This window comes from Macaca mulatta, chromosome 14, assembly GCF_049350105.2.
Source record: "Macaca mulatta isolate MMU2019108-1 chromosome 14, T2T-MMU8v2.0, whole genome shotgun sequence".
NCBI lineage: Eukaryota > Metazoa > Chordata > Mammalia > Primates > Cercopithecidae > Macaca > Macaca mulatta.
The window spans coordinates 29,826,817-29,854,326 of NC_133419.1; the positions used below are offsets into that span (position 1 = coordinate 29,826,817).

A 27,510-nucleotide genomic window follows, 5' to 3' on the forward strand; every position below is an offset into this window, starting at 1 on the left:
TCAATTTTGCTGACTCTGGATCTGTTTCCTTTCCTGGAACTCTCAGATAATCTTATAGCTCCAAAACTCAGCTCATATTAAAGAAACAAAATAAGCACCCTGCCTGGCTTGGTTTTTAGCTCAGGTGGTATCTGGCAATCATAAATATTTCATTAACATAACATTTGCAAAAAAAGAAGTATATTTTTTATGTATAGTTTTGTAAATCACTGTAAACTCTTTCTGAAAGCAAGCAGGGTATAAGTAATTAAAGTAAAATAAAATAATTTAGAAGCTGAACAAGAACAATAAAAAATAAGTATTAGATGGGATGGAGATTAAAAGAAAGTGAACACACATTCATCTGGAGATGCAACCATTGCTGATTTTATTCTAAACATCTACTCCTTTCTTCCCCTTATCTAAGGATGGGTGCTGAGGAAATGTTGTTCACTAGAGTTTTGTAAATTATAGAAATGTTAATTTTTAAATATTATATCTTTCTAAAAAGTAGATCATTCTCCCTTTCCTGAAAAGAAAAAGGTAGCTGGACTTGCTCATGCACACCATTTCTGTGCATGCCAACCCAACTGTCTTGCATTTTCATGTGCCTTCTGCCCTGTCTGAGACTTCCTCTGGCTCTCAGGGTGCACAGGTTTCTATAGGTGGGCAAATGGGAGGTATGAAGAGTTAATGTTCATCTCATCATCCTTCAACAAATGATTAATGGCAATTGGTAGGTTATAACTCATATCCTTTCCTCTGTGAGTAGGATAATGATGAGACATGCTCCACACTGTCTCCCAGAGTTTCTAAACATCATTCCAACTCAGTTATCCCCTGTGGTAACCTTGATAATGCAGTCTTATCTCCTTTCTCATTTATAATAATCCCCACCTTATTTCCCTCATTCCACTGTTGGTTCTTCCTAAGACTGTCACCTAAATGAACTACTTGCACTCAAAGCCTTGTCACACAGGCGACTTCTGGGAGAACCCAACCTAAGACACCTCATGAAGGTGTTTCCTTGAGGAGCTAACTTAATAGAGGTCTACAGCTTTGTATTAGTCATGGTTCTCTAAAGAAACAGGACTAATATAATTTGTGTATATGTGTGTGTGTATGTATATATATATACACACACACATGCACACATACACACACACACACATGCACACACACATATAAAGTATTGGCTCACACAATTATGGAGGCTAAGAAGTGCTATGATATGCTGTCTACAAGCTGGAGACCAGGAAAGCTAGTGGTGTAATTTGAAGGCTGGAGATCCAATAGTGTAGACTTCAGTAAGCATCTTAAAGTCTAAGAACCAAGAGTGCTGAGGGCAGAGATGGATGCCCCACTGAAGCATTCAGGCAGAGAGATAACCCAGATTATCCCTTCCTGCACCTTTTTATTCTATTCTGGCCCTCAGCAAATTGGATGATGCCTGCCCACATTGGGAGACAGCAATCCTTTTTACTCGTTCTACCAATTCAAACACCAATTTCTTCCAGAAACACCCTCACAGACACACCCAGATATAATGCTTAACCAGATATCTGGCATTTCATGATCCAGTCTAGTTGACACATAAAATTAAGTACCACAGTCAGGCAGATCACCATCTGGTTGTTTCTCTAAACTATTAGATAAGCCTTTGATTAATGCTGAATAACATGTATTTTAGGGTTACATTATCTGAAGGATACTCAAAATATGAATCATCTGCATTGCTGATTTAAAAAAATAATGTTAGATCTAAGAATTGATATTCTGTACATACACGTGTGCACATGCACAAGCTCTTCTCTGTGTGTAAGAGCAAGCCTAGTCCTTTGTAGGGTCATGGGAGTGAGTGGAGACTACAGTGTTATTTGTGGAGAGAGCCTACAATACTTCCCAGAGGATTTGATATCTTCTGAAGGGTTTGTTCAAACTTTGCCATGCAGCATATTGGAAAATGGCTGCTCCTATCATAAAGAAGTGTCTCTGGGTCTCTTCTAATTGTCTCATCTCTTGTAATTGTGCCCTGATCAACTGTCCACACTGCATTAACTACACAAATGTGCCCTGGTTAAATGGTGATCTCTGCATCAACAGTTCTATCTAGTACCACAAGGAGAACACAAATAGGATAAAACTGGGAGCTCCAATTCCAACAAATCTCCAATGATTATTCTCAGCAGAAGCATTTAAATTAGAATTTGGTTCCATTTAACTCAGCACTCTACCTGTAGATTAAGAAATTTCTTTTCAGACAGCACGGCAGGCTAAGTAGTATGAACCCACTTCAATTAATTGCACCTGATGAAATCTTTGCTGCAATCTAGACTACAGTCAACTTCTGGGGTTGGTTAGTGTTTGCTGAGACCCTGCACCTCATTCAAATTCATCTAAGGACCCATGATTACCTTTACTGTATTCATTGGTTCACAACTTATCCTCCGATGTAATTATAGAAGCAAAATTAAGAAAGGTACTAGTCACTTAGGAAGAATTGGTGCAAGTGAAAAAAAATTATATATATTTATTCTCCCCATTCTTACTCTCTCTCTGTCTTTCCCTTTTCTGGTCAGAATGAGTTGAGTTGGCCCAAAGAAGTAAAGCTGAATTTCCTGCAATGACATCCCTTCAAGTACTCGTTGAACTATTAACTCTCTTTTTTGATTGACAAAGATTGTGCTGGGTAAAAATCTGACCTGGGGAATAAGTGGAAGGAAAGCCCCAAATCTTTTTTTTTTTTTTTTGGTGAGTGTTTAAGTGAAGCTGGGAGAGCCTTGAAAAGTATAAAGCGCCTTAGTAGAATAGCTTGAACTGGCATCACTTCTATTTCAGGGTTTAAATAAAAAAATTCTAAATGAAACATACAGAAAAACATCTTCTAATGGCTTATTCAGCTGGGCACAGAGGAGGCACTCATTAAATATGTGAAGATCCAAGAAAATGAATCAAATCAATAGTTAATAGCACTTCGTCATTCTGTGTGACATGCTGGACTTCTGAAAGGCAAAGCAGTGCTTGAACTATTTGGCTTCTAGGGGCTTTTTGTAGCTCTCAGCTCCAAATTTGAATTTATGGCTTGGAGACTTAAGCAAAAGGAAAAGGCATATATTCATGCAAGGCTGGTGTATCATATTAAAATTCTAGATTCATTTGTTCATTATAGACAGGCATACACTGGTGGATAACAATAAATTAAAGAAGAGGTCTGTTGTCTCACCACAGCTAGGATCTACTCCTGAGTTTTGTGTTTATAAGAGAATATGGAGGGGGCATCTGTTCCCAGGTTAGGAATGAAGAGTATGGACTTCCTTTTCACACATTTAATATTATTGATTTCACTGGAGGACATAGAAAATGGTGTCATGAGTGTGCACTGAGGAACCACTTTTCCTGAAAATAACTCCACCTTGTCCTGATATAGTTATTCCCTGATATCACCATCATCCTGTCTACTTCCTATAGAATTTATGGACCTGGTCATCTCAGCTACTTTTATGTTGAGTATGACAATCAGGTGAGAAAAGGATGTCACTTTACTTGCCTTGAATCCACTAAAATCCGTGTCTCAGACCTGTAATTGAGGCTCATGAAAAAGGCAGTCGCTGTCATTCTTGGGGCCTCCTCTGTGCCCCAGACTTGTAAAAAGGTTACTTGCTTTACACGGACAGCACCAAATCATCAGAGGGAATCCTCTCATGGCAGATTTTAGGTCCACGCTATTTAGTCAGGGAAGCCCAATGTCTTAGACTACCTAATTCTTTCAGGTAAAACATCTTGGCTTGTGTGGGGCTGGCCTGGAGCCCGAGGCGAGTGTATCTGTGGAGGTTGGAGGTCCTCTCACGAGGACCTGGCCTCTACTTGCTTGGCTAATCATACTCCCCAAGATCTTTTCACCGCCGAGGAGTGCTGCACACAGGGCCTGATGCCCAGGGTTAAGACAGCTGCCTTTCTGTGGTATATTCACCTCCAGGAGTGAGACTGAGGGAAGGCATGAGGGACCTTGATGTCCAGGGCTAAGAAAACAGCAGAGTTGTCTCAGGTTAGTTTTCTTCCCCAAGCAGACCTTGAGTCAGGTGCTTGGGTCCAACTGATTTATCAAAGGAAGCACTCCCAGGATCAACCAGTAACGAGTTGAGGAAGCAAGATAAGAATGGGGATGGGATCAAGCAAGAGCATTTTCAGTTGAACTCCCAGACTCAACCTGATCTCACGGGCTCTGTGGAGTATCAATTACACCTCCAGAAACACTGTTTGGGCTTGGAAACTTCCATACCCCTCAGTCATTGCCCACAGGCAACCCTGGGGTTGGCATAGGGAGACAAAAATCTCCTAGGTATTTTTCAATTCATATGAAGTACACATATCAAGTGCAGGGTGGTGGCCATGCCCAAGGGCAGTTCTCTAAAAGTTGCAAGTGCCAGTTCTCAGCTGCAAAGCACTCATGTAGAAGTTGAGGAATGGGTGCTTTGAGCTGGCAAAAGAATCTGGGAGACTTAAGTGTTCACTATAGAGCCATTCCAAAACCATCACATATGCTTCTGTAAACTGACCTGGCAGTGAACCACCTCATACAGTTGCCCAAAGGAAAAAAGAAAACAAAAATAAGAAAGGTCTCTCTTTAAATATTTATCTGAAACAATATCCCAGAGAAATGCACCTTTGATTCCTATTTTTTGTTCATGCAATAGCACGTAAGGGCATGCTAAACCTAGTGCGTTTCTGTCTGCAGGATGAATCCTGAAAGTAGCATGGCAATGTGCTATTTATTATTAATCACAGAATATTTCACTTAGCGAAGCAGGATCTTGATGCTCCTTCAGGCCAGAAATGCAAATATTTTAAATTCTCATTTGGCTTTGCACCAAAAAAACCCCATCCCACTGAAGATAAATGAAACACTCATTAAAAACTCAAATAGGAAAGAATCATAAATCAGTTCAATGGGGAGACACAAAGGTTTCTAAAAAGAGAATGAATAGGAAAAACAAAAGATTGTTTTGAAATCTGACCCTGGGGAGGAGCTCTGATGAGGTGCAGATGGCCTATGTACCCACCAGGTAGATGTCTAAACTGGGAGGGCAAGTCTTAGAATTAACTTCAAAAGCATCATAGGAGACAGTGTGGCTTTGGGAAGCACAGAAAATAAATGAGAGATAAGAGATAAGCACAGTGGTTGTTTGATATAGGATGAAATTTGAAGGCTTTATTGTGCAGGATTAAAAGATACCAATGTACGGACACCGTGGTTGGCACCCAGAAGTGTGATCAACACCTTGGAATGAGGTATGGAAGCCCGTCATGGGTAGACATTACCAGGATCCCAGAAAATGGAGTGGAATATTGCATTACGTTTGAATAGGCCCAACCATGGGCTTTTATACTTCTCTGTGGGGTTTTCTTTAAGATGTATTTGGGAAATTGGCATTTAAAGGCAGTTGGGGGCTTTGTGAACAAAGGCAAGTAAGGGAAAAGGAAACTGTACTATTTCAGTTACTTCTCAAAACTAGCCCAGCCAGGTAAGTGTTATCCTGTTTTACAGATGAGAAGAGCAAGGCTTGGGGAGATTATGTAATTTTTCCAAACCCTAGTTCATTAAGTGGAAGAATGAATATATTTCACCCTTTATCCCTTCCACCCACCAACAAATATTTATTGAACACCTACTATGCGCTTGCTCTGGACACTGGGGAACCAAATGATTATCTGAACTCATATCTATCTGATCCTGACGGCCATTCTTTTTCCATTGGAGTCTAGTGAATAAACTTATTTAAATAATTTCATAGAAAATTATATTACTCTATGATTATGCAAGATATTAAAGAGATTTGTATGGGGTGGTGAGACTATGGGAACACATAAAAATAGGCGTGGAAGACTGAATAATGCTAGATTTAGACACTTGGCAGGGAAGACCCAAGCCGTTTTGCTTGATATGTACTTAACCCCAGAAACAACAAATATAATAACAAACTTTTAGGGTCACATTTTCTGATTATAGAACTTTGGAAAAAGTTATAAAGAAGCAAAATTTATTTTTAAGGTTATAAGCCAGAGATAATAACTATAATTATTTTAAAGTATGCTCTAGTTTCTCCCCCCCGCAACCCTCGGCTGCTTCATATTTATCTGGCTTTGAACTTTGTGAATCTGTAGGTTGATGTCTTTCATCAATATGGGAAAAGTTTTAGCTTTTATTTCTTTGCATATTATTTGTACTCCATTTTCTCTCCCTTCTCTTTCTTGGATGCCAATTACATTTATTTTTTAACCTTCTCACTCTATCACCTATGTCCCTTATTTTTTCTCATACGTTTTAAATCTTTTTGTCTTTTTTTGCTTCATTCTGAGTGTTTTTAAGCCATCTTTTAGTTTACTAATACTCTTCAGTGGTATCTGATTTGCTATCAAACTTATCCACTAAGCTTTAAATTCCTGCCCTTACACTTTTCAGTTACATGTTTTTCCCTTATTTTTTTTAAGGTTTCCAGTCTTCTGCTTAATCTTGTTTTATTTCCTCAAACATATTCAGCATAGTTATTTTTGAGTAGTGGTAGATAACAACATTATCTGTATTCTTTATAAATGTGTTTCTATTGTTTGTATTTCTCTTGATTTTCAGTCTTGCCTTCTGTCTTAGTCAGTTTGGGCTGCTACAACAGAATACCATAGACTGGGTGACTTAAACAACAAACATTTATTTCTCACAGTTCTGGAGGCTGGGAAGTCCAAGATCAAGGCGTCAGAAGATTCGTTGTCTGGTGAGGGCTTGCTTCAGATGCTGACTTCTTGCTGTATCCTCATGTGGCAGAAGGAGGGTGGGAGAGCTCTCTGGGTTCTTTTTTATAAAGACACTAATCTCATTCATGAGGTCTCCACCCTTACGACCTAATCTACCCCCAAATGCCCCACATCCTAATACCATGATATTGGGGATTCGGATTTCAATATATGAATACTGGGGGGACACACACATTCAGTACATTGTACCTTCTATTGGATCCTAACTCAGAAGCATCACTTGGCTCTATCCTTATGACATTCTGTAAGCAATAACTTAAAACCAAATAATGGTTCTCATAGTTCTCCATTCTAAGATCTTGTCAAGTTAAAGTTGTACCGTTGATTTAATATAGCTTTTCTGGGTTTGTGAGGAAAGAAATACTACATGAAAAGTACACATCCCATGTGCTTTGATTTCAGAAATGCCAGATTATAAAAGAATACACATCTAAGCATTATGGAAATATAGCTATATGCCTTGGGCACAGGTGTTTGTATGTCCTGATTCAGTTTCTCTTTAAGTCTTCTTTTAAAGTTTGCTTAGTGAAAGAAACAAAGGATCTAAATTGTTCTAAATCTCTCTTACTTTCAAGGGCTCAAAAACTCTCTAAAGTTTCTGCTAGTTAAACCCACATTAAATATAGTAGAGCTATGAGCCGTTAGAACCCTGCATTTGGAAAGTAATGGGGTGGGAGCCTAGTGGACCATGAAAGCACTTCCTTCCAAGGGCAGAAAAACCCAACTATCAGGCTTACCTGTCAAAGCCAACAATAGAAAGGATTTCTTATCCTCTGCTGAGGCACACGTGGCTAGAGTATAGTTCATTTTCTCTTAGTATTCCAAGACTGGTCTTAAATATCACTCAATCTTTCTTGGCCATGAGCTCTATCTAGCTATGGTCAAAATCGATGGGAAGCTCCACTTAAATTACACAAATTATAGCCCTTTAACAGGCTAATTGGCTACATATTCCCATGCCTGCTAGAACTAGGCAGCCCTTGGGGGCTGTGAAGAATAGGGCTCCCTTCTAAGCAAAGATACTTTTCAACTCCAGTTGATTATTGCTGTATGGGAATACAGACCCAGGGTTTCAGATCTGAATTATGTTAGAAATGAATAATATAGATTTTTAAATGAAATCTCCCGATTTTTATGTCTGCAACGAATTCCATTTTATAAAACTTTCAGGCATAACATATTATGCTTTTGAGACAATTTCAGTCTGTGGGCCCCAATGGGTGCTTATTAAGCTCAATTTTCAGAATGAATGAGTCTGTGCTTTTAGAAGCTGCCACCATCAGTGAAGCAACATGGACTGCTTTATCTGCCTTTTCCTCCCACATCATGGAGGCATTTCTGAAAATATAAGCACTGGAGTTTTCTGAGTTCACTTGAAGCTCAAGAAACCCATTACCCTTTTTATACCATCACAGTATTTTTAAATAGTTTACTCAGTGGAGTCCCTTTTTTATACTTTTACACTTTTATAAAATGGGAGTTTTGGATTCATTTGCCAGAAAAAATGCTAATATTACATAGTCCAAAGGCATACAGAGTGTCATTGAGATCAACTTCGACATAGTCTATGGATGGTCTTAGAGTGGACAAACCAGTGATTTGGCTAATTGTTGCAGCCTTGCCAAGTTGCACATAGGAAAGTTATTTATTTTTAATTCTCAAATATTTTAGAGGTGTTATCTGAATGGAGAATTTTTTTTTTTGCCTGGAGGCAAGCAACTGAGTTGCTTGGAAGGCAGTTGTAACAGTTACAGGGAAGAAAGCATATCAAATGCATAATTGTGGGGGCCAAGATGGCCGATTAGAAGCAGCTCTGGTCTGCGGCTCCCACTGAGAAAAATGAAAACACCAAATGAATCCTGCACTTTCAGCTGAGGTATCCAGGTCCTCTTATTGAGACTGACTAGGTGGTTGTCATGACCCGTGGAGAGCAAGGAAAAGCAGGGTGGAGTGATGGCCCAGCCGGGAGCTGCATGGAGTAAAGCAAACTCCCACCCCAGCCAAAGGGGTCAGTGAGTGATGTGCTACCCTGCCAGGGAAACCACAATTTTGCCATGGATCTGTGCAACCCATGATCAGGAGATCCCCTTGTGAGCCTGTGCCAACAGGGCCTTTGGTCTCAAGCACAGAGCTGTGCAGTCTCTCGGAGGCTGCTTGGGTTGCAGCCAGTGGCAGCAAGCTGGAGACTGCCTAAGATGACCAAGTTCCCAGGGGGAGGGGAGGCAGCTATCACTGCAGTTTCAGTTGGCCATTTTTCCGCACTGGTCCAGAAAGTTTGGATGGTTTGGATGGAGAAGAATTCCTCACAATGCAGTACAGTGACTGTGGCAGATTTTGGCCAGACTCCTTCTTTAGGTGGAACCTGGATCCATCCCTCCTCACTGGGTGGCACTTCCCTGCAGGAATTCCAGCAACTCCAGCCAGGGATTTATGGACAGAATCCCAATCTTCCTGGGACAGAGCCCCTGTGGGGAGGCAGTCATGATCTCCTGTTCAACAGACTTAGTCTTTCCTGCTTGCTGGCTCTGAGGTGGCTGGTAGTCCAGACAAGTGGAATTCCCCCCAGTGCAGTGCACCTGCTCTGCTAAGGGGCAGCCAGATTGCTTCATTAAGCAGGTCCCTGATCCCGTGCCTCCTTACTGGGTAGAACCTCCCAACAGGGGTTACCAGACACCTCATACAGGAGAGTTCCAGCCAGCATCATGTTGGTGCTCCTGTGCAATGGAGCTCCTGGAGGAAGGAGCAGGCAGCCATCTTTGCTTTGCTGTAGCCTCCACTGGTGATCTCTCCAGGTGTGGGAGGGACCCAGGTGAATAGAGTCTGGAGTGGACCTCCAGGAAACTGCAGCAGCCCTGCAGAAGAGGGGACTGGCTGTTAAAAGAAAAACAGAAAGCAACAACAACATTGACAAAAAAGACCCCATAAAAATCTCATCCAAAGGTCACAGCCTCAAAGATTGAAGGTAGATAAACCCATGAAGATGAAAAAAAAAATCAACATTAAAAGTGCTGAAAATTCAAAAAGCCAGAGTGTCTCTTCTCTTCCAAATGATTGCAACAACTCTCCAGCAAGGGCACAGAACTGGACTGAGGCTGAGATGGATGAATTGACAGAAGTAGGCTTCAAAAGGTGGGTAATAATGAACTTTGCTGAGCTAAAGGAGTATGTTCTAACCTAATGCAAAGAAGGTAAGAATCGTGATAAAACACTACAGGAGCTGTTAACCAGAATAATCAGTTTAGAGAGAAACATAAATGACCTGATGGAGCTGAAAAACACAACACAAAAACTTCACAATGCAACCAGAAGTATCAATAGCTGAATAGACAAAATGGAGGAGGGAATCTCAGAACATGAAAACTATCCTGCTGAAATAGGACATGCAGACAAGATTAGATTAAAAAAAATAAAATGAAAAGGAATGAACCAAACCTCTGAGAACTATGGGATTATATAAAAGGACCAAACCTGCAACTGACTGGGGTACCTGAAAGAGATAGGGAGAATGGAACCATGCTAGAAAACATACTTCAGGATGTCATCTAGGAGAACTTCCCCAACCTAGAAAGACAGGCTAACATTCAAATTCAGGAAATCCAGAGAACCCCAGCAAGATATTCCAGGAGAAGGTCAACTTCAAGACACATAATCATCAGACTTTCCAAGGTTGAAATGAAGGAAAAAATGTTAAGGGCAGCCAGAGAGAAAGGCAAGGTCACCTACAAAGGGAATGCCATCAGACTAACATTGGATATCTCAGGAGAAACCTACAAGCCAGAAGAGATTGGGGGCCAATATTTAACATTCTTAAAGAAAAGAATTTCCAACCCAGAATTTCATATCCGGCCAAACTAAGCTTCATAAGTGAAAAAGAAATAAAATATCTTTCAGACAAGCAAATGCTGAGGGGATTTGGCACCACAAGACCTGCCTTGCAAGAGTTCCTGAAGGAATCACTGAATAGTGAAAGGAAAAACTGTTACCAGCCACTACAAAAACACACTGAAGTACATAGACCAATGACACTATGAAAGAACTACATAAACAAGTCTGCAAAATAACCAGTGAGCATCATGATGACAGGATCAAATTTACACATAACGATATTAACCTTAAGTGTAAATAGGCTAAATGCCCCAATTAAAAGACACAGAATGGCAAGCTGGATAAAGAGTGAAGACCCATTGGTGTGCTGTGTTCAAGAGCCCCATCTCACATGCAAAGACACACATAGGCTCACAATAAAGGGATGGAGAAAAATTTACCAAGCAAATAGAAAGCAGAAAAAAGCAGGGGCTGCAATCCTAGTTTCTGACAAAACAGACTTTAAACCAACAATATCAAAAAAGATAAAGCAGGGCATTATATAATTGTAAAGGATTCAATTAAACAAGAAGAGCTAACTATCCTAAATATATATGCACCCAATACAGGAGCACCCAGATTCATAAAACAAGTTCTTAGAGACCTAAAAGGAGACTTAGACTCCCATACAAAAACAGTGGGAGACTTTAACCCCCCATTGTCAATATTAGATTGTCAAGACAGAAAATTAACAAAGATATTCAGGAGTTGAACTCAGCTCTGGACCAAGTGGACCTGATAGATATCTGCAGAACTCTTCCCCTAAAAACAAAAGAATAAATATTCTTCTTGGCGCCACATAGCACTTACTCTGAAATTGATCACATAATTGAAAGTAAAACACTTCTCAGCCAATACAAAGAACTGAAATCATAACAGTCTCTCAGACTGCAGCACAATTAAATTAGAACTCAAGATTAAGAAACTCACTCAACCATACAATTATACGGAAACTGAACAACCTGCTCCTGAAAGACTCCTGGGTAAATAATGAAATTAAGGCAGAAATCAAGAAGTTCTTTGAAACCAATGAGAGCAAAGAGACAACATACCAGAATCACTGGGATGCAGCTAAAGCAATGTTACAAGGAAAATTTATAGCACTAAATGCCCACATCAAAAAACTACAAGGATCTCAAATTGATATCCTAGCATCACAACTAAAAGAACTAGAGAACTAAGAAAAACAAACTCCAAAGCTAGCAGAAGACAAGAAATAACCAAGATCAGAGCAGAGCTGAAGGAGATCGAGACACAAAAACACCTTCCAAAAATCAACAAATCCAGGAGCTGGTTTTTTGAAAAAAATCAATAAAATAGATAGCTAGCTAGATTAATAAAGAAGAAAGGAGAGACTAATTAAAGAATAAAATAGACACAATATAAAATAATAAAGGGGATATCACCACTAACCCCACAGAAAGGCAAACAATTATCAGAGAATGCTATAAACACCTCTATGCAAATAAACCAGAAAATCTATGATAAATGGATAAATTCCTGGACACATACACCCTCCCAGGACTGAACCAGGAAGAATTTGAATCCCTGAATAGACCAATAACTAGTTCTGAAATTGAGGCAGTAATTAATAGGCTATCAACCAAAAGAAGCCCAGGACCAGACGGATTTACAGTTGAATTTCACCAGAGGTAGAGAGAGGATCTGGTCCCATTTCTTCTGAAACTATTCAAAACAATGGAAAAGGAGGGACTTCTCCCTAACTTATTTTATGAGGCCAGCATCATCCTGAAAACAAAACCTATCAGAGATGCAACAAAAAGAAAAACAAAACTTCAGGCCAATATCCCTGATAAACATCAATGCAAAAATCCTCTATAAAATACTGGCAAACCAAATCCAGCAGCACATCAAAAAGCTTATCCACCATGATCAAGTTGGCTTTATCCCCAGGATGCAAGGCTGGTTCAACATGTGCAAATCAATAAACATAATTCATCACATAAACAGAACTAAAGATGAAAAACACATGATTATCTAAATAGACACAGAAAATGCCCTTGATAAAATTCAACATCCCTTCATGTTAAAAACTCTCAATAAACTCTCAATAAACCTCAAAATAAGAGCCATTTATGACAAACCCAAAGCCAATATCATACTGAATGGGCAAAAGCTGGAAGCATTCCCATTGAAAACTGGCACAAGACAAGGATGCCCTCTCTCATCACTCCTATTCAATGTAGTACTGGAAGTTCGGGCCAGGGCAATCAGGCAAGAGAAAGAAATAAAGTGTATTCAAACAGGAAAAGAGGAAGTCAAATTTTCTTTGTTTGTGGATGGCATGATCCTATATCTAGAAAACCCCATCGTCTCAGCCGAAAAACTTCTTAAGCTGATAAGCAACTTCAGCAAAGTCTCAGGACACAAAATCAATGTACAAAAATCATAAGCATTCCTGTACACCAACAACAGACAGGCAGAGAGTCAAATCATGAATGAACTCCCATTGACAATTGCCACGAAGAGAATAAAATATCTAGGAATTCAGCTAACAAGGGAAGTGAAGGATCTTTTCAAGGAGAACTAGAAACCACTGCTCAAGGAAATCAGATAGGACATAAACAAATGGGAAAACATTCCATGCTCATGGATAGGAAAAATCAATATTGTGAAAATGGCCATACTGCCCAAAGTAATTTATAGATTCAATGCTATTCCCATCAAACTACCATTGACATTCTTCATGGAATTAGAAAAAACTATTTTAAAATTCATAAGGAAACAAAAAAACAGCCCATATAGTCAAGATAATCCTAAGCAAAAAGAATGAAACTGGAGGCATCACACTAACCTACTTCAAACCACACAAGGCTACAGTAACCAAAACAGCATGGTACTGGTGTAAAAGCAGACACGTAGACCAATGGAATAGAACAGAGACCTCAGAACTAAGACCATACATCTACAACCATCTGATCTTCAACAAACCTGACAAAAACAAGCAATGAGGAAATGATTCCCTGTTTAATAAATGGTACTGGGAGAACTGGCTAGGCATATGCAGAAAATTGAACCTGGACCCCTTCCTTACACTTTATACAAAAATTAACTCAAGATGGAATAATGACTGAAATGTAAAATCCAAAGCTATAAAAACCCTAGAAGAAAATCTAGGCAATACCATACAACACAGGCACAGACAAAGATTTCATGACAAAAACGTCAAAAGCAATTGAAACAAAACCAAAAATTGACAAATTGAATCTAATTAAACTACAGAGCTTCTGCACAGCAAAATAAACTATCATCAGAGTGAACACACAACCTACAGAATGGGAGGAAATTTTTGCAACCTATCCAACTGACAAAGATCTAATATCCAGAGTCTACAAGGAAATTAAACACTTTACAAGAAAAAAGAAACAATCCCATTAAAAAGGGGGCCAAGGACATGAACAGACACTTCTCAAAGGTACTGGTTTTGTACCAGTACCATGCTGTTTTGGTTACTGTAACCTTATAGTATAATTTGGAGTCAGTTAGCATGATGCCTCTAGTTTTGTTCTTTTTGCTTAGGATTATCTTGGCTATATGGGTTCTTTTGTGGTTCCTTATGAATTTAAAGACATGTATGCAGCCAACAAACATTTGAAAAAAGCTCAACATTACTGATCATTAGAGAAATGTAAATAAAAACCACAACGAGATACCATCTCACAGCAGTCAGAATGGCAAGTATTTAAAAGTCAAGAAACAACAGATGCTGCCAAGGCTGTGGAGAAATAGGAACACTTTTACACTGCTCATGGAATGCAAATTAGTTTAAGGTGATTGAACTAATTTGGTGATTCCTCAAAGACCTAGAACCAGAAATACCATTTGACCCAGCAATCCCATTACTGGGTATGTAACCAAAGGAATATAAATCATTCTATTATAAAGATACATGCACGTGTATGTTCATTGCATCACTACTCACAACAGCAAAGACATGGAATCAACCCAAATGCCCATCAATGATAGACTGGATAAAGAAAATGTGGTACATGATACACCATGGAATACTATGCAGCCATAAAAAGGAACAAGATCATATCCATTGCAGGGACTTGGATGAAGCTAGAAGCCATTATCCTCAGCAAATTAATGCAGGAACAGAAAACCAAACACTGAATGTTCTTACTCGTAAGTGGGAGCTGAATGATAAGAACACATAGACACATGGAGGGGAATAACACACACTGGTGTCTGTTGGGGGGTTAGGGGAGGAGGGGAGGGAGACCATCAGGATAAATAGCTAATACATGGGGGGCTTAATACCTAGGTGATGGATTGATAGGTGCAGCAAACCACCATGGCGCACATTTACCTAGGTAAGACACCTGAACATCCTGCACATGTATCTGAAACTGAAAATAAAAATAAAAAGAAGGAAAGAAACAAAAGCATAATTGCATTGCACAGAGACTGTTTTACAGGGATGAGCCTGTCTGTGTCTTAGAATAAATGATTTTAAGGAAACCAGAGAGTCTATTAGAAGAGGAGACAGAAAAGGTGGCAAGGGTTGAAAACTACTGGATATCATGATCAATGCCGGTGTGACAGGATCAATTGTACCCCAAAGCTCAGCATAATGCAATATGCTCAGGTAATAATTCTGCACATGTACCCCCTGAATCTAAAATAAAAGTTGAAATTATTTATTAAAAAAAGAAACTAAGATCAGTTGTGGTGGCTTACACCTGTGATCCTAGCACTTTGGGAGGCCAAGGTGGGAGGACAGCTTGAGCTTAGGAGTTCAAGACCAACCTGGGCAACATGGTGAAACCCCATCTCTACTAAAAATACAAAAATCAGCTGGTGTGTGCCTATGGTCCCAGCTACTCAGGAGCCTGAGGTGGCAGGATCACTGGAGCCCAGGGGATGGATGTTGCAGTGAGCCGAGATTGTGCCACTGCACTCCAGCCTGGGTGACAGAGTGAGACCATGTCTCAAAAAAAAAAAAAAAAAAAAAAAAAAAAAAGAAAAGAAAAGAAAAGAAAGAAAGAAAGGAAAAGAAAGAAAAGGGAAAAGAAAGTAGGGAGGCTGGTAGAGTGGTACCCAAATCAAGTAGTCAAAGTTAGAATTCTCTGGGAGCTCAGTTTCCTTAAGGCAAGTCATGTTCAGTACAGTGTCATAATCTATTTGAGAGAAATATGTTGCCTATTTGATAGAATATTTCCAGAATGTATCTAAAAATCCTGTTTAGTGCTCAGAATAGCTGCTGATGCCATTTCTACTTTAAATAGCCATTCAACAGGAGTCAAAGAATAGAAATACCTCTGTAATGAGTATCAATACTTACATGGAAAGTTGTATTTGGAGATCAAGGTAAATTTATTATATCTCTACAATTATATTGTCCTCTAGTATTTTTAACTATAACTTTCAACACACTTATTTTCCTAGAGATTAAATATGAAATCTAAATTAACTTCACGTATCTACTCTTATTTCTAAGCAGCTCTACTTTCTGGGTACAATACAAATAGGAAATGGAATAGCTTTTAATTGCCCAAGCTTTAAAGAATGAAGGAGATAATACAACAACACTGAAAATCAATAATCCTTGTATACCAATAATGAAATTTAGGCGAGATATTTATTTTACTCAGGGCTGCCTAGCTCCTACAGTTTGAGAAAGAAATGGACAAGATGATATAAGAGCCAGATTTGGCATCAAATTTATTTCTATATAGAATTAGATACTTTTCAATTTAAGAATAAATTATGAAAACAAGGGAAATACATGTCTAATATATGAATTTTCTATTATGCGATTTCTTTTAGTAATACTTTTGAGCACCAAGTCCTATATCATTGTATTTTCAGTTCAATGAAACATGAAAGATTCTATTCTAAAATGGAATAACTCAGACTTTTAACAATTCTCCTTTTCTTTTACTTTCTTTTAGTCCTTGAAGAAAGAAACTGCTCAGACCCTGGGGGCCCAGTCAATGGGTACAAGAAAATAACAGGGGGCCCTGGGCTTATCAATGGACACCATGCTAAAATTGGCACCGTTGTGTCCTTCTTTTGTAACAACTCCTATGTTCTTAGTGGCAATGAGAAAAGAACTTGCCAGCAGAATGGAGAGTGGTCAGGGAAACAGCCCATCTGCATAAAAGGTAACTTACAATTGTTTCTGAAGTCTACAGACATTGATGAGGTTGCTAGACCTTTTGGTAGCTCCTCTGCATGTTTTTAAGCCCCTGGAAAAATGCCTTTCTCTCTTAAGTCCCTTCTGAAACCATATGTAACTCTGAGGTTGGAAACCATCCTAAAAACATTTGCTTCTTTTTTTTTTTCCCTCAAGAGGACCTGCTTTCCCTAATCACAACACCTCGAGAGGTGATCAAGAAGAGGAATGTAGTTATCAGAGCAATTTAGGAAAGATGACAGGGCTGAGTTTAATATACGCAAATCCAAGTATAGAATTGAGGCAATGTATAAGCATTTACATAGCTCCACTTATCTACTTTCTATGCAATATTAAGTTGATGCGAGAAATAAAAGAACAAAATAGATGCATCATCCCTACCAGCCTATGGAGGGGGAGGATTGAAGATGTTAAGATGTTTAAAAACAAAGACAGAGAGTAAACCCTTGTACATTCAAGGGATAGTTATAGGAAGAGATGAGTGGTGTAAGTTCAGCAAAGGGAGAGATCAATGTTCCTGAAATAGGGACAATTGCATGAATCCAGTAGGACTGGAGCCAGTCTGGAAAGCTGGGGAGGATTTGTACATGTGAAGAGGAGTTGGGATGGTATTCCAGATGGAAGACAGCGGAAAAGAAAAGAGGTGTAGGCAGAAGTGAAGTCATCATGGTAAACTCAAAGTGAGGCAATCTGGGAATCAAGGGGTAAACTTAAATATGTAGGTTGGACAGAAAAGTGGAATACTGAATAGAGACGTTTGAACCTTCTCTATTGGCAGTGGGGATGTATAGTTTCTCACTGAGTTGATTCACTAGTTGCTTCAGGTTAACAGCCTCTCTATTTGGGGGCAGGGCACAATGATCTGGCTGTTTACTGAGAAGAAAACATGTTCTTGTCCTAGATTATCCAGATAATTGTCTTAATCCTCCACTTTGCCTTCTGGGTGTTTGTCAACAACCTGAATCATGGGAAAAGGAATGAAAGGGAATGGTTTGTGAAAGGAATAAATCACTTTAGACTTTAGCCAGAAGCGACCTTCATCCCCACCAGCACAAACTCTGATTTTTATTTCATTAAGTATGGGAACGGTGTCACATATGTCCTTGGAGATTTTTGTCCACTCTTCTCTTACAAATTAATACAACCAAAGTTCTCTAAGTTGCTAATTAGATGAATGTTGGCTGCCTGATTGGGAAAGTGAGATGGGAAGGATTCCTTTTCACTCATGAAGAAAGAGAGACTTCAACAAAATTAAACTGGGCTTTGAATTGCCCTCAAGTGATTGTTAGGGGCCTTAACGGCAGAGAAAGAACACGAAGGAATCAGTTTTCCAAGACTTATCTATGGTTGACACTGCTGTCTAGTGTCAAAAGAGAACCTTCTAATTCCCCATGTGGGCTATGTTTTAGAACCTTCACTTTGAATTTTATTCCACTTTGATCAAGTTTGCGAATTACATTCACATGAACAGATGATCCTACTCTATGATGCCATTGTCCCAAATCACTCAGGTGGGGCAGCCTTTCAGAGGCATCTGGTCTTCTTAGATTCTTCAGAGGGTGCTGTCAATCAAGATTAAAGGCAGCAAGCTCTTTTGTAAAGTGAGATGTTCAAGCTTGGCTGACATGTCTTGCCTCTGAGAGCCTGGGGAATGGGCACCTGGTGTCCAGAAGTGGGAGTCAGGTATGAATCTGAACTGAATGATGTGAACAGTGAATATGGAAAAGGATCGTGCAGCATTGTCTTTTTTATTTCTAGCCTGCCGAGAACCAAAGATTTCAGACCTGGTGAGAAGGAGAGTTCTTCCAATGCAGGTTCAGTCAAGGTGAGGTCGAAACACCTGCACTCTGCCCTAAAGGCTAATGAGTATTTCCCCTTCCTTTCCCCTTCCCCACTTGTGTTTGGCCAAAGATGGTTTGAGGTTTCTTAGGGACATTTAGTGCTAACTGGTCATGAAAGAATAGGGCTTGTTAGATGGAGGCTTATTAGCCAGCTGCCTTTAGCCAAGAGGTAGCAACTGTTGGAAGATGTACAAATTTCACTGGATCGTGGGAAAGTAGATGACTGGTGGAAAGCAAGACTTTCAGATGATCTTTGAGAAAATGGACTTGAATCTTTGAGTCTTCCTGAAATTACTATGTACTTGTTATGGCAGCTTCTAGGAAGACGACATTTCTGTTAAGCACAGCCAGCTATAATTTAGGAAGTTATGCTTGGAGGTAACCAGTGAGATGAGGCAGGCTGGGGGAGCCCAGGAACTGGAGACAAATGACCAACCACACAGAAGGATGTGAGCCCTCTGGTATGCTCAGCCTTTCTCCTGGGAAGACAAAGGTGGGGTCCACCTGGTGGGGAGGGAGTAGCCCCTTTCTACTCATCTCTTCTACATTCTCCTTCTCACTCTCCCCACTCAGCTACACGGGCCTCCTTGATTTTCCTCTATCACTTCAAGCACAGTCCTGCTTTGGAAACTTTACACTGTGGCTCCTTCTGTCTGGAACCTGCTTCCACAAGATCTCAGTGAGGCTTAATGCCTCTCTTCCTTCAGTTCTCTGCTCAGTTTTTGCCTAACAGAGAGAGATCTTCCCTAAATATCCTTTTAAAGATAGCAATCCTATCTTCACCCTGACTGTCTAGTGGACCCCTTTAGCCAGAATACTCTAGCCTTTACTCTGTTTCTGTTTTTATCTTAGCATCTCTCTCCACCTGTTGTCTCATATTTTTTAAGGGTTTATTTGTCCAATTTCTGTCTCCCTCACCCTCCCCAAAATGTGAAAGTTACACGTACAGGAACATTATCTGTTTTGTTTATGCTGAAAGTTCTAGTGCCTACAACAGTATCTGCCACATAGTAGGCATTCAGTAAGTATTTATTGAATGAATGAATTGGATTGACAAACAAAGGATCAAGACCTGAGTCTGCCTCTGTCTTTAGTGCTGAGTATTCTTCAGCAAGTTCCTAAACCTGCTGAGCCTTAGTTTTTTCTTTTGAAAAGTAGGGATAATCATAACAATCTGCCTCTGGGGATTGTTTTAAGGATTATATGCAACACTAATAGCTAACATTTATTGCATGTTTGCTCTATGTCAGTTGCTCTTCTGAGCATTTTCATGCATTAGTTCATTTAATCCTCACTATAACCTCTGAGGTCCGTATTTTTGTTATCACCATTTTATTACAGATTTTATTATTTATATTACAGAGGGGTAAACTGAAGCTCAGAGAAGTTAAGTAACTTGTCCAATGTCACATTGCTAGAAGTGGCAAAGCCAGGATGTAAATTCAGTATCTGGCTTCATGGTCTGCTCCCTTATGCACTATACTTTGAGTCTTATGTAAAGGCTGTAGCAAAGCACCTTGCACACATAATTCATCGGAAAGTGATTTCTCACCTATTGTTAGAAATAGTAACAGCGGATTCCGGTGACTGAAATTGACCACAGCCAAGTTCCCTGGAATATTCATAAGTCAGAATATCCATCAGTCTCTCACCCCTCCTCAGGCTGTCTCCTTCCATTTTTGTCTTTTTCCTTTCAGGGGCAAGGCATTTCCTTGGAAACGGTGGCAGTGAAATTCAAATTCTGCCCTCTTTCCTGATCTGTGTGATTTTCCTGGGCTGGACTCTCCACTAAATGGGATCAACCTGTTCTTCCCAAAGACACATGCTGTAGACAGGCCCCTGCACTATTCAAAAAGACTACTGAGCTTCCTATTTTTAAAGCAATATTAATGGGAGGTTAGGTGGCAAGGTGCCAGGTTTCTCAAGTAAATGAAAAAGCAAGGCTGAAATTTGGTTTTAAGTATCTGTTGGGAAGACAGGCTGCTGAAGTGGAGGGTATCCCTATCTCCAGCAGCTACCTCCTCATCCAGAAGCCCACAACAACAGTGTATACCTTCCATGGCCAAGGGAGGAGCTTGTTTGCAAGTTCAGGAGCTCCCTGAGCTACAGACCTCGTTATAAACACGAGCTAAAGATTTGTAGAATGAAATCAAGAGGATTGGAATATTTGCTCTGAGCCAAGCACTGTATATGAAATAGATTTCTTATGACGATATATTGGTGTGGTGGGGACACCAGGGTGGAAATTGTGACTGCTAAGCACTGCCTTGGGTACAGGTTTCTTTACTGCGTGCCTCTGCGTACTTCCACTTGTCTCTCTGCGCTTCCTTTGCCCGTTCATTAAACAGGGATGCAAACATAGATTCCTAAAGGAATTTCAGCTTTTCAGGTGACAGTCATTAGGTGCCAATATAAAATGAACACAACCCGCAGAATGTGTGCACATCTTCCCCAAGAATCCCTGAGTTGTCTCTGATGGCTCCAACTTCGAGGCTCATTTAATATCCCCTTTTCCCATTTATATACAATGCTTCATATTTCTCCCAATCAATATGCCCTGAGAGAAAATTCTACTCTCTGAGGTGTACTAATTACACCTGCTAATTGCTAAATCAAGCTACTGTATCAACACAGTTTAGTTCAAGTCAATTCCTAATATTGCCCCATTATGATAATGTTTGGAGAAAAAAAATGTCTAGATTTCTCTCATTCAAATTAACTCCCTTTTCTGTTTAATGTTGCAATTAATTTCTTTGTGTGTGCATGTATAATGTACCTTTGGATAGCAGCTATTATGCCAGATAGTATTCTCTTTGGTTAAAATCTTAAGCAGTTGGAATCATGCCAGTAATAGACATGGAGACATAAAATGAAGATTGAAGTGTACAAGAGAATTTGCTCAGTGGGAGAGTCGAAGTGTGTGTGTGTGTGTGTGTGTGTGTGTGTGTGTGTGTGAGAGAGAGAGAGAGAGAGACAGAGAGAGAGAGAGAGAGAGAGAAAGAGAGACACAGAAAGAGAGAAACAGAGAGACACAGAATGAGAAAGACATTTTTGGCTGGGCAGGGTAGCTCACACCTGTAATCCCGGCAATTTGGGAGGCCAAAGGGGTGGATTGCTTGAATCTGGGAATTGACTCGGGAATTCAAGATCTGCCTGGATAACATGATGAAAACCCATCTCTACAAAAAATACAAAAATTAGCTGGGCATGGTGTTGCATGTCTGTAATCCCAGCTATTCAGGAGGCTGAGACACAAGAACTGCTTGAACCCGGGAGGTAGAGGTTGCAGTGAGCCAAGATCACATCACTGCACTCCATCTTGGAGTGAGGGACAGAGGGAGACCCTGCCTCAAAAGACAGACAGACAGAGAGAGAGAGAGAGAGAGAGATTTTTTCTGTTTCTGAAACCAAATATCTACGTGGGACATGGCATGAATGCTAAAGAGGCCACAATGACTTTCTCTCGCCCTGCCCTTTCTCTGGGCCCATGTTTCCTGACCCAGGGAGACACCATTACACCAGCTATACTCAGCGGCCTTCAGCAAGCAGAAACTGCAGAGTGCCCCTACCAAGAAGCCAGCCCTTCCCTTTGGAGATCTGCCCACCGGATACCAACATCTGCACACCCAGCTCCAATATGAGTGCATCTCACCCTTCTACCGCCGCCTGGGCAGCAGCCGGAGGACATGTCTGAGGACTGGGAAGTGGAGTGGGCGGGCACCATCCTGCATCCCTAGTGAGTCAAGGCTCATTCTTGGGCTTGAGCATGCTCCATCTTTTGTGGCTGCTTGAGAAAAACCATTAACCCTGCCTTTTGGGAAAGCATCTCCAGTGCTTTCTCTAGTTTGGTGATATCTGAAATTCCATAGTTAGAACTTTTTTTCCTTTGGCTTAACCTTACTACCCAGGAGAAATTGACTCATTAAATCTTAGGGGCATACGTTCTTGGGTGATTCTGTCATATTTACTTAGAAAAAAGGGTCATTAAGTGGTGACTTCCCCACTTGGGTGACTTCCCCACTTGGGTGACTTCCCAAGTGGGGAACGGGGTTAAAGGTGCCAGAGGGCCTCAAGTTACATAATCTTGGCTACCCTGTTTAAGCCCCAATTTTTACACTCATCACCCAATGATACTAATTGGGTACTTGTTATTAAGCAATAAGGTATTAGGCCAGGCACCGGTGGCTCATGCCTATAATCTCAGGACTTTGGGAGGCCAAGGTGGGCAGGTCATTTGAGGTCAGGAGCTCGAGACCAGCCTGGTCAACATGGTGAAACCCCGTCTCTACTGAAAATACAAAAAAAAAAAAAAAAAAAAAAAAAATTAGTTGGGTGTGGTGGCACATGCCTATAATTCCAGCTACTTGGGAGGCTGAGGCAGGAGAATCATTTGAACCTGGGAGGCAGAGGTTGCAGTGAGCCAAGATCATGCCACTGCACTCCAGCCTGGGTGATAGAGTGAGCCTCTGCTTCAAAAAATAAAAAATGTAATGAGGTACTAATTACATCGTAAGGTTATGATGATGAATACTGAGATAATATGTGGAAGTGTCTGGATTAGGGGCCTGCATTTACTAAGCTGCCTTCCCCACCCTCTTTGAGAAAGGAGAACAGTATGGTTTAGTTCGTTGTGGTTATGACTATGAGGATAGTCAGGATATTTTGAGTTTGTTTACATGTACCATCTCATTTAATCTCCTCAAGAGCTCTGTGAGACCATTATTATTGTTCTATCCATTTTACAGGCAAGAAGACAGAGGCTCTAAAAGATTAGACAACTTGCCCAAAGTTCTACTGATAGTAAGTGCCTGGGATCAGAACTCAGGTTTCATTTGACTGCAAAGCCTCCAATTTTAACCCTAGATTTATAGCTAGCCATGTCAAGGTGGGTTGATTCATATTTAAGGGGAGAAGAAAACCAGGTTACTTGGCTTAGTGGTCATCACGTCCATAGGGTTCACCTTTCCAGATTTGTGCTGTCTGGTTGAGTGATACATTCTCCTTTGGATGGCAAAGTCTGAGTTTTATCTTACTAATCCGGTACTTTCTTCATAGTCTGTGGGAAAATTGAGAACGTCACTGCTCCGAAGACCCAAGGGTTGCGCTGGCCATGGCAGGCGGCCATCTATAGGAGGACCAGCGGGGTGCATGATGGCAGCCTTCACAAGGGAGCATGGTTCCTGGTCTGCAGTGGTGCCCTGGTGAATGAGCGCACCGTGGTGGTGGCTGCCCACTGTGTTACTGACCTGGGGAAGGTCACCATGATCAAGACAGCAGACCTGAAAGTTGTTTTGGGGAAATTCTACCGGGATGATGACCGGGATGAGAAGACCATCCAGAGCCTACGGGTAAGAGAGGGCTAGTACTTGGAAGCTGGGGCTCTGGCTCAAAAAATTCCAAGCATGGGAGAGCAGTGATTATGCCAAGCCCTGTCCCCTTAGCATGTCAGCAGCCAGCCTGGAGCCTGGCATATAGCAGTGTTCAATATTTCGTATTAAGATACTAGATGGGGCCATCTAGAAAGACTGTGGAGTCTTTTTTCCACCTAGATTATTTTATACACAAGATAGAGGCAAAGTCATCTATCACTGTGGTCATCAAAAGTTAATCACCTAAGAGCAAAATGTACTTCTCCTAGTAGCATATGTTACTTGGTAGCATATGTCATAAATTGTAACAAATTAAAACTTAGTGAAATTATTTGTTTAATGCCTGGCTTTGCCTGAAACGGTTAGCTCTATGAATGTTGCGATTTGTCATTGTACCCTCACAGCGTGGCACAGTGCCTGGCTCAAAGTAGATTATCAATAAATATTTTTTGAATAAAAAAAGGCTAATCACCTATTACATTTGGGCACTGTTCTAGGTAGACAGAGATATTTTAACCTAGATACACTCCTAACAAATTTATAATATATGTCTGTCTTTCCCTTCCTTCCTCCCTCTCTTTTATTCACCTACCCATCTGTCTATCCATCTATCTGTTCATCCATCCATCCATCCATCCCTCCATCTATCTATCCATCCATCCATCTGTCCATCCATCCATCCATCCCTCCATCTATCTATCCATCCATCCATCTGTCCATCCATCCATCCATCTATCCATCCATCCATCTATCTATCCATCCATCCATCTGTCCATCCATCCATCCATCTATCCATCCCTCCATCTATCTATCCATCCATCCATCTGTCCATCCATCCATCCATCTATCCATCCCTCCATCTATCTATCCATCCATCCATCTATCCATCCCGCCATCTATCTATCCATCCATCCATCTGTCCATCCATCCACCCATCCATCTGTCCATCCCTCCATCTATCTATCCATCCATCCATCCATCTCTCCATCTATCCACAGACAATAGCCTGTCCATCTATTGTTGAGCCCCCACAATGGGCCTTCCACTGTAAGTAGACACAGAAAAGAATAGAACACGTTTTATTTTCTCTGAAAAGTCCACAGTTGAGTGGGAGAGATAGACAAATTTATCATAATCAGTGTGACACAAGAGAAGCCCCAAGGCAATATACTCAAAGGAGATTGAGGTAATAGAACATATACATAAAAATTTTACAAGATGTGTGCTCCTATAGGCTCTTATCAAAAGGCATGACCAGCAAGGACTGGGAAAATCAGGGAAGACTTTGTGGAAAAGTCTTGTGGAATATTCTGAGCATAGCTCTATTTGCTGACTTGAATGTAAATGAAATGTTTACAGTGGACCAGAGGTTGAAAACTTAGCCTGTGAGGGTTTGTGCCTTGATGGTACTGACACATATTTTTAATCATTTATTTATTTGCAAGCATTGTTTAACATCAAGATATTTCAAATAAAGATTTGAAATTCATTTTCTGGCAAAACTAGAATGCTGGTCCCATTTCAGCATGGAGTGGCTGACTACAGTGATGTGGCCGCTGCCCACCTTAGATGGCTGTGCAGCCTCAACTGTCCACTTCACTTACTTAATCCCACTTTCCAGGCTGTAGAAAGCACTTTGGTTTGCAATCCTGGAAGTAGAGCAGTTGTTTTCCATGATTTCTCGAGTAAGGTATCTCCAAATAATTGTAGCTGCCTCTTAGACATTTTCTCCCAAAAATTTAGCCCCAAGCCTTGCCTGTTCTTGTGCACTGTGGAGTGGCTCCTCACCATTGCTGCCCATTCCTTGCATTTGCAGATTTCTGCTATCATTCTGCATCCCAACTATGACCCCATCCTGCTTGATGCTGACATCGCCATCCTGAAGCTCCTAGACAAGGCCCGTATCAGCACCCGAGTCCAGCCCATCTGCCTCGCTGCCAGTCGGGATCTCAGCACTTCCTTCCAGGAGTCCCACATCACTGTGGCTGGCTGGAATGTCCTGGCAGATGTGAGGAGCCCTGGCTTCAAGAACGACACACTGCGCTCTGGGGTGGTCAGCGTGGTGGACTCGCTGTTGTGTGAGGAGCAGCATGAGGACCATGGCATCCCAGTGAGTGTCACTGATAACATGTTCTGTGCCAGCCAGGACCCCACTGCCCCTTCTGATATATGCACTGCAGAGACAGGAGGCATCGCAGCTGTGTCCTTCCCGGGACGAGCATCTCCTGAGCCACGCTGGCATCTGATGGGACTGGTCAGCTGGAGCTATGATAAAACATGCAGCCACAGGCTCTCCACTGCCTTCACCAAGGTGCTGCCTTTTAAAGACTGGATTGAAAGAAACATGAAATGAACCAGGCTCATGCACTCCTTGAGAAGTGTTTCTGTATATCCATCTATACATGTGTCATTGCGTGAAGCAGTGTGGGCCTGAAGTGTGATTTTGTCTGTGAACTTGGCTGTGCCAGGGTTTCTGACTTCAGGGACAAAACTCAGTGAAGGGTGAGTAGACCTCCATTGCTGGTAGGCTGATGCCGCCTCCACTACTAGGACAGTCAATTGGAAGATGCCAGGGCTTGCAAGAAGTAAGTTTCTTCAAAGAAGACCATATACAAAACCTCTCCACTCCACTGACCTGGTGGCCTTTCCCACCTTTCAGTGTCACGAATGCCATCAGCTTGACCAGGGAAGATCTGGGCTTCATGAGACCCCTTTTGAGGCTCTCAAGTTCTAGAGAGCTGCCCGTGGGACAGCCCAGAGCAGCAGAACTGGGATGTGGTGCATGCCTTTGTGTACATGGCCGCAGTACACTCTGGTCCTTTTCCTTCCCCATCTCTTGTACACATTTTAATAAAACAAGGGTTGGCTTCTGAACTACAAAACAAATGTGCTATGCTCTTATTTCTGCATGCTGTTTCTCAGAGCTACATGTATCAGGGCTGATGGCTTGGTGATAGCCCTTTAAAATAGTGCCAAGGGCTGTCATTCCCAAATAGTGTGTTTGACAAAGTCAATATCATCTTTTTAATACCAACTCTTAGAGCTCAGTGGGTCATGGGCCAGGGGAGGAGGGACATGGGTACCCTACAATAAGGCACAAACAGAAACACCAGAGATTCGATGATTTTTAGGATTGCCTCTGCTTCTTGTCTTCTAGATCCAGCACAGAGTCCTGCTTTGAACCTCCATAAATCTTCATGGAATGCTTTTATAGCATATGAATTGGAGTCACATATTAACTCACACTAAGTTTAGATATGCCAAGAAACTGTAGCTTCAGTGTTGTCTGTAACTTATGTGATTTTTCTCTCAAGCCTCACTCTCACCTCCCACTGGATAGTGAAGGAAAGAACATGAATTCAGTCTAGTCAGACACCTTAAGTAATTTTGGCAGTGACCCTCTTTTTGGGGTGACTTACTCTTTTATCCTTTCTCCCCTGCTCTCCTCGCCAGTTTTCTCTTCACTAGGCTGGTGCTTTGGAGGCTT

At 41.0% G+C, this 27,510-nt stretch overlaps 1 protein-coding gene across 3 annotated transcripts in view; it reads left to right on the forward strand.

Moving 5' to 3' along the window:
* Positions 1 to 26,909, forward strand: part of PAMR1 (peptidase domain containing associated with muscle regeneration 1) — a 99,132-nt gene extending 72,223 nt beyond the window's left edge. Inside the window, exons 7-12 of one of the 3 annotated variants that reach the window (XM_001114978.4) lie at positions 6,696 to 6,746; positions 16,569 to 16,781; positions 18,572 to 18,638; positions 22,158 to 22,390; positions 23,710 to 24,002; positions 25,840 to 26,909. In XM_001114978.4, coding sequence (XP_001114978.1) covers positions 6,696 to 6,746; positions 16,569 to 16,781; positions 18,572 to 18,638; positions 22,158 to 22,390; positions 23,710 to 24,002; positions 25,840 to 26,376 — 1,394 coding nt within the window. In that variant the 3' untranslated portion in view covers positions 26,377 to 26,909. The remainder of the gene's footprint in view (positions 1 to 6,695; positions 6,747 to 16,568; positions 16,782 to 18,571; positions 18,639 to 22,157; positions 22,391 to 23,709; positions 24,003 to 25,839) is intronic. The other 2 variants (XM_001114993.5, XM_077963094.1) reach the window with 2 other exon arrangements.
* Positions 26,910 to 27,510: the final 601 nt, after the last annotated feature.